Below are 7384 nucleotides of genomic sequence, written 5' to 3'. Positions count from 1 at the left end.
AAATATATATTGCATTTGGAAATATAATTATTAAATTTTGATAATAACCTGCAATCATTCCAAAGTAATAATTACAGTACTCAATTAAATGTATAAAGATATGATATTATATGCTACATCCACAGCAATTTAATGGATAGAACTACAGTGGAACCTTGTTCCTCAATTCAGTTTCCCGGATGGCGAGACTGACATCACGCTGCTCAGCCAATAGAAGCGGTCCCGCTAAGCTAAGCCTCAACTCTAGCCTGGTACAGAGCAGGTTAGTTCAAACGTATATGTTGCTGTAGTAACTGAGCGAGGCTCAAGTCTCGCCTCTTTCGTGGAACCGAATTTGAGCAAAATGAGCCAGGCTTGTCTTAAAAAGCCCGGCTTACTGAGTTAGCTCGCTTTGTGGAATACCCCCCAGATCCTTGTTTCTTGTGTATGTGATAAATTACATTCTGCACAGTTACCTCAGGATATGTCAACAGAAAATAACAATCATAGAACAATATATATCTATAGTCACCATGACAACAGTTATCAAAAGTGCAAAAAGAGCAGAGCTCCTAGGTGTGTTAAACCTGATGTGATTCACTAAAATCTGTGCTCCTTATTTAAAAGGACTTCTGAGTTTAAGGATTTAGCTTTTTGCTAATTCAAAATGTTAAAAACGTTTGACTTTCTTCCTCTCTCTTTCATTTAGAGTGCAGGCACAGTAAGAAATGCACAAACATCTCCATCCTCAAGTAGAATCCATGTTGGGCTTTATTTTGGTCTGGAGGTCTGGCTGGCAGCTCTCATGTGGTCGGGAGGTTCTTCACAATCTCTCTTAGGCTCTTGCGGATATTGGAAGGTTGGTAACCAGCGCAGTCCAGCAGCGCGGGGCCCATGTGAGCATGAAGGGCTTGGCATAGGTGGACAGTGGCCCCTCTCACGCTTCCACCCCTCCCGTGGACCGTACCACTGTTGCTGGAGGTCCCCAGGAGCTACCAGAGCAGAGGGAGCACCTTCTGCTCAACCAGTTGTGGCTTGCAGGGGTAAAGTTCCCTAACCAGCTCTATAAAAAGGACATTTAAAAGGAACAATGATAAATAAATCAACCCTGGACAGCACTGGGTTATTACAGAAGCATTTTCTTAACCTAGAAAGATTTCATTCAAATAAAGTGACAGTATTTGGTAACTATGGTAACTCTCTGGAATGATTATTATCAATATTATAAATATTATTAATTAATATAGGAATTATAGTATTTCTGGTAAATCTTTTATCTTTTTTTATATCTGGCATCTCTTAGCATATCAGTGGAATGACTTTCTGAAAGAATAGTTTTTTGATAAATGTATTTGAAATTCAAGCCGGTTCATTTTGAACCATGCTCTGTCCTTTTACTACTGGGTCTGGAACTACACTGTGCATGCCCTACTGTAAATACAATGTGTGGTGCCACACACTGCTCTGTACTCGAGTATTTGTTTACAATATATGTCTACACATACATTTGTTTAATGAGTTAACATGGGGCATAGTGGATGGGATAAAAAATCCTCATCATGTATCCAAACATGAATCTCTACCTTGGATTTCAGAGTGTGGACAGTGTCCCTGATGGTTGCCAGGTCTTTGGCAGGGATGTACTTTTCCACCATCTTATCAAAGTCGTGGTGGGAGGACAGGAACAGCAGCATACGCCGGCCCAAGCGCCTGAGACGAGGAACAGACCCCAAAACAGGAGAGAACTGTGAGGGACCCGTAACTCACAGCACACTGACCATTTATCTTACCAGCACAATTTTACAAGGCTGTCTGTGTCTAGAAAACACGATAGTGCTTCTATTACTCTACAATTTAGCAGCATTTGCTGACTTCAGAGTATCAGACTAGGAGACTAAAAGAATCAGCAAAATATTACTATCTGGGAAACTGAATAAGCTTTGTAGAATTCTCGTTCTGATCCCAGTACTAACTTGGTTTCTTGTGAAGAGTCCTGTGCCAACTTGGAGACTGCAGGAATAATTCGCGGTGTGATGTCTTTCGCCCCAGACAATAAGCGGCCAGCACCAATCTTCTCTACCAAAGTAGCCAAGTGCCGAGCAGTACACTTTCTTACTGCAGCATTCAGATGACTTTTGAGGAAAACAGAAGGAAAAAAATAACTATTATAATAATAGTAATAACTATTAATCCATCCAATGTATACAGTACAACTTTTAACTTCTATAAAGAAACTTAAAACCCTTATGTATGATCTAATTGCACAATCAAATGATCATATTCTATTCGATTGCTTAGCTTGCACCAGTTAGTGTACATGTGTATTTTTAAACAGAAAATGTTTGTATGTCCTCTGTGAGCTAGCTAACTAGCCTATTTTTTAAGCATTGTGAATGGCAGTTTGGATCAGCAGAGCGGAGATGGAACACAATAAAAATAACATATAAGAGGATAAATAACTAAAAATATTGATATAGGCCAGGGCAATATTTTGAAAGAACATTGGAGAGGTAAAAACAGCAGCAAAAAACAACAGCCAAAATTAGTGCTGTGTTAGCTTCTTGTGACTGTTGTTGCTATCTGAAAGCCACAGTTTAAAGCTCACTGCATGCTAACTGACCAGAGTCCTCCAGCGAGAAGGGCGTTCATGCTCCGAATGGGGGTGCAGTTCTGCACCATGCTGTCCAGAGCTGTGTCCACGTCCTGCCTGATGAAGCCTTTGGACTCCGCTGCTTTGTGGAGGAGGACCTTAGCCGTAGCCTCCATTTCCTGGTCCATCCCTTTCTGCAGGCTGGAGTACAACTCCCTCAAGGACACCACCGCCGTGCGGGACACGCCAGAGCGCAGGTTCAGCACCTGCAGGAAAGACGACGTTCCAGCTCGTTTTAGCCACATCCAACACTGCCACCGCCATCTTAATAAGTATAATCCACCACTGCAATGTGTTATGTAGGCGGAAATACCTTAATCACTAATTACAGTTAGATATTCCATCTGAATTTCAATTAGATGAGAAATGTTTTTATCAAAAAAGAATTTCAAAGTACTATGCAAAATCTGCCTTGACTGTCAGCAACATCACCTGTAATGTGTACATGCTGATGGCATGTTTGTATTCTGTCTATCCACTGATGTTTGCACTGGACATACACGGACATCAGTGGGTTGTGCCTCTTCGGTAATGGTAGACCTTGATCTGATTGTTCTCGTCCAGGCCGAGCTGGACCAGCCCATTGGTGGGTGGGGCAGCTGGGTAGCGTGTGAAGAGAGGCCTGGGCAGAGGTTCAGGAGAGTACAAGGGTGCAAGAGAGTGTGTGTGAAAATATGATGCATTCTGTTCCCGTACTGGTTTGTGTGTGATACATACATGTGTATAAGCTGAGGGGGAGAGAGAGATTGTGAAAGGATACACATTTGGGTCTTTGCGTTGTGATTCCAGCCACCTTTTGTTGTCTTCAATCAGTCTCTGCAGCCTCTGGCTATCTAGCTCAGAGGAGAGACTACACACACACACACACACACACACACACACACACACACACACACACACACACACACACACACACACACACACACACACATGATGGAAAAGCACTGTATGAGTTCATCAATTTTCCTTTCAAAATCAACAGCAGCACTGACCCTGTGAGTGAGAGTGAGAGATTGTGAGCGAGCCTGCACAGGTGTGCAAGTGTGTGTAGTCACCTTGCTGGAGTGTATCCACTATATGCTCTGGTAGCCCTCATGGGATAGCGGGCACTGGTATCCATGGAAACTCCTAAAATCAGAGCAGTCTTAATACAGGTAGTGTGGTATAGATTGAAGCTAATCTGAAGCAGGTCTCTACACTGCATCACACTTGCACTGGAAAAGATCGGCATTATCCAAGCACAGAAAATCAATGGAGGTCATCAACTATGCAAAAAAGGCTATAAATCCAGCAGTGACTGGTTTGTGCTTGAGGGAGAGGCAGAAGTTTTCTATTTGTATTTTAAAGGTTTTACGAGTGATGAAGAAATGAAGCATTAGTGAAAGTTACTGCAGCCCACTGAGGTGACCACTGCTCATCACTGCTAATGTTTGGGGTGTGTCTGTCTCTACGTACCAGGGAAGAGTTTGCTCCAGTGGGAGTTCAAATGAAGGTCAGACCCGTGTGTTTTTGGGACAGAACAGTGTAAGAAACTGTTCTGATTGGCCAATGAAGAGGAGGCGGGGCTTGGTGTCCATGCCCAGGACGGGGCAGGAGGGAAGGAGGAGGACGGAGGTGGCTGAGGGAGGGGCTGGACGGTCCTCCCAGTGAGAGATCCCAGTGCACCCAGCACTGTGTTCAGCTGGCCAGAGATCTGCTGCAGGGACTCTGCTAACTGCTGCACTTTCACTGGCACTGCATGTGCTGAAACAGAGAGGAAGACCAGGGTTTGGGTGTATTACTGCTAGAGAGATAAAAACATCAGACAACTATGAACCAACAAGACCAGAGTGGACTCTAGAGCTGCTTACAGTTGTGGGCAAATTTTTAGTTTTCACAGTTTGCTTCCTCAGTTTATTTTTTTAAGAACCTTTTGTCAAATGTTTATGTGATATAATGAAGTACAATTATTAACAGTCCATAATTGTTTGTTGCTAAACTGCTCCTGAATCGTTGGGAGAAGTTGTTCTGGAAGGATGTTTTGATACCTTCCCTTATTCATGGCTGTGCTTTGCTTAGGCAACATTGGGAGTGACCCCACACTTTGATGGTGTGAGGAGGCTCATAGCTGCCTCCTCTGTAGGAGACGCTCCTGTAGGAGACGCTCCCTGAAGCCTCCTTCATGCAACTTGAAGCACTCTCCCCAAAGTCCTTAGTGACTGGATAAATGGTTGATTGGGGTGCATCGTACAAGCCGCACTGTCCTTGCCTGTGAAACCCTTTTGATGCAATGATGACTGAACGTGTTTCCTTGGAGGTGACCATGGTTAACAGGAGAAAACGTAAACGCACCACTACCCTTTTAAAGCAACCAGTCTTCTCTTCTAATCTGCATGACGGATTGATGTCAGCTGTCTTATCCTCATCAACTTTTTATCTCCTGAGCTAACGAGATCATCACTGAAATGATCTCCATTAACTGAAATGGAGGAGCCGTAATGCAATAATTTTGTATTGTAATTTTGTATTGTAAAAGGTCATTTTCATCACAGGGAATGACTTTGCAATTAATTGCAATTCATCTAATCACTCTTCACAATCTAGAATCAATACAAATTGCCACCATAAAAAAAACTATGGCAGTAAACTTTGTGAAAACCAAAATTAGTGCCTTCTCAAAATGTCTGCCCGTGTGTGCGTGTTGTGCATTCAGAGTTTGTCTCTCACTCGTCTCCTCTTGGCCATACTCGTCTCTGCTCGTCTCTGAGTCTCTGACATCAAATGAGACTCTCCGATCTCCCACCAGCCGCTCGCCTTCATCACATGACAGCTGAGAAAAACATTGTAAAGCCCAGGTAGGTATTAATGTGGGTTTGTACGTAAGTGTGTGGGTGCAGGCACACGCGTGTGTGTGTGTGTGTGTGTGTGTGTGTGTGTGTGTGTGTGTGTATGTTACCTCCTCTGCCAGTGACGTCTCCAGCTGGCTGAGTCTCTCCTCTTTCTTTCTCAGGAGCGTGTGGTCCTTCTGGACCGTCTCCCTCAGCTTCTCCTGCTCACTCACCTCCTACAGCACAGGGGAGCAGAACATCTAAGAGGAACTACACTCATGCTTCCTACTGTCTCCTATCTGACCTGGCTACATGGCTGTAGGCCCTGCAAGACCTAACGTGCTTAGACCCACCACGGCACTGAAACCGTCTAAAGTAGTCTTAAAATCTCTTAATATTCTCAGATAAAGGTCAATCACTCTCCTGGTTCAAATCCTACCTGAACAATCGTTACCAATTTGTACTTGAAAATAATGAATGCTCATAAGGATCTGTATTGGGTCCCATGTTATTCTATTATATATGCTAGCAAGCATTTGTAGGCATGGTATTAGCTTCCATTGCTATGCAGATGATACTCAATTATATATATCTTCTAATTTGGATGATGTCAATACTACTACCAAAACTGACAACTGCATCCAAGAAATAAAGAACTGGATGGCGTCTAATTTTCTTCTTCTAAATTCTGATAAGACTGAGGTGTTACTTCTTGGATCCAAGACTGCAAGAAGCAATTGGTCGAATCTTCTTATTACACTAGATGGCTTTTCAGTAACACCTGAATCTCCTGCTAAAAGTTTAGGTGTCTCTAGTGATTTGGATCTTTCATTTTTCACACACATATGCAATGTCACTAATGCTGCCTTTGCAACTTCATGTAATATTGCCAAGCTGAGACATGTACTTTCGGTATCAGATGCAGAGAAACTGGTCCACAGTCTCATCAAGATTGGACTACTGTAACTGTCTTTTAATTGGATGGAACAGTCCCTGAAGAAAGTCCAACTTGCTGCATTTGAATCCAAGAGCCAGAGTCCTAACTAGGCCTTGAGAAGTCCATCACATTAGTCCTACTCTCTCAGCGTTGCACTGGCTCCTGGTTAAATATCAAACTGATTTTTAAATTCTTCTGTTGGCCTATAAAGCATTAAATAGTCCTCCACAATATCCGAGTTAACTCACTGCATACCATATTCCATCTCACCTGCTGCTCTCTCAAAGCGCAGAAATGCGCTCAGCTCCGAAAACTACAAGATTACAGCCGAAGGCAGAGTAATGTCTCAGTACCCTCATGCCTGTGGTCACCTCCAGGCCCCTCCATTTAGTTATGCTGCTAGGGATAAGCCTGCTGGAGCCACATGCTAAATCACTGGCACGTGTACTATATATATGGAAGTTTAATTTGATTTTACATATTTAACCTGCATTCTGTATCTTGACTACATGTTTCTACAAAGACAATTCCATAAAGGAGCTAGAAGATGCTCTGGGTTGCCAGTGGATGTGCTGATGCCGTGGATGCATGTGCCAATACGGCCAGCATCCTACCTGAGGCCCAGCATCCATATTGGAGAGACTGTGACTGCTCAGATAGACACAGGACTATAAATATGAACTTAAAGTTGCTGGGCCAATGGAGCATGGCTTCCCTTTTGGGTCTTGGTCCTCCCAAGGTTTCTTCCTAATCCACCTAGGGAGTTTGTCTCTGCCACACTCGCCCCCGTCTTGCTCATTAGGGATCTGGACCCATGCGCTCGTGAAGCTGCTTTGTGACACCATGTTTTGTAAAAAGCGCTTTATAAATAAAACTGACTAGACTTGACGGACCTGGCAGAGAGGCTGAGCAGAACCTCCTGCAGTGGACCTCTGCGGGCTGGGGTGGGCTGTCCTTAGTGCCGCTTGTCTCGCTCTCAGACAGCTGGTCTCTTTCTCTAAGAACTGTCTT

General features: G+C 43.6%; 1 protein-coding gene across 2 annotated transcripts; it reads right to left on the bottom strand.

Annotated features, from left to right (window-relative positions):
* Positions 1–649: 649 nt before the first annotated feature.
* LOC143485417 (TOG array regulator of axonemal microtubules protein 1-like) lies at positions 650–3459 on the bottom strand. 2 transcript variants are annotated; one of them, XM_076984848.1, is made up of 6 exons: positions 3390–3459; positions 3130–3251; positions 2600–2835; positions 1953–2111; positions 1563–1689; positions 650–1042 (listed from the first exon to the last, which is right to left on the bottom strand). In XM_076984848.1, the coding sequence occupies exons 1-6, from the start codon at positions 3391–3393 to the stop codon at positions 917–919; spliced, it is 774 nt and encodes a 257-aa protein (XP_076840963.1). In that variant the 5' UTR covers positions 3394–3459; the 3' UTR covers positions 650–916. The 2 variants fall into 2 exon arrangements, with proteins under 2 accessions (XP_076840963.1, XP_076840965.1); XM_076984850.1 differs by lacking the exon at positions 3390–3459 and having other exon boundaries at positions 653–1042; positions 3062–3245.
* Positions 3460–7384: the final 3925 nt, after the last annotated feature.

Source organism: Brachyhypopomus gauderio, unplaced genomic scaffold (genome assembly GCF_052324685.1).
Source record: "Brachyhypopomus gauderio isolate BG-103 unplaced genomic scaffold, BGAUD_0.2 sc34, whole genome shotgun sequence".
Classification (NCBI taxonomy): Eukaryota; Metazoa; Chordata; class Actinopteri; order Gymnotiformes; family Hypopomidae; genus Brachyhypopomus; species Brachyhypopomus gauderio.
This window is presented reverse-complemented; position numbering and strand designations above follow the sequence as displayed.

Bases quoted from the DNA above. Each gene is read 5' to 3' on its own strand.
- LOC143485417 (XM_076984848.1), bottom strand. The intron at 2,112-2,599 runs GTCAGTTAGCAT...TTTCCTCAAAAG, and splicing joins CTTCTCGCTGGAGGACTCTG to TCATCTGAATGCTGCAGTAA. The intron at 1,690-1,952 runs GTTAGTACTGGG...TCCTCGTCTCAG, and splicing joins GACTCTTCACAAGAAACCAA to GCGCTTGGGCCGGCGTATGC.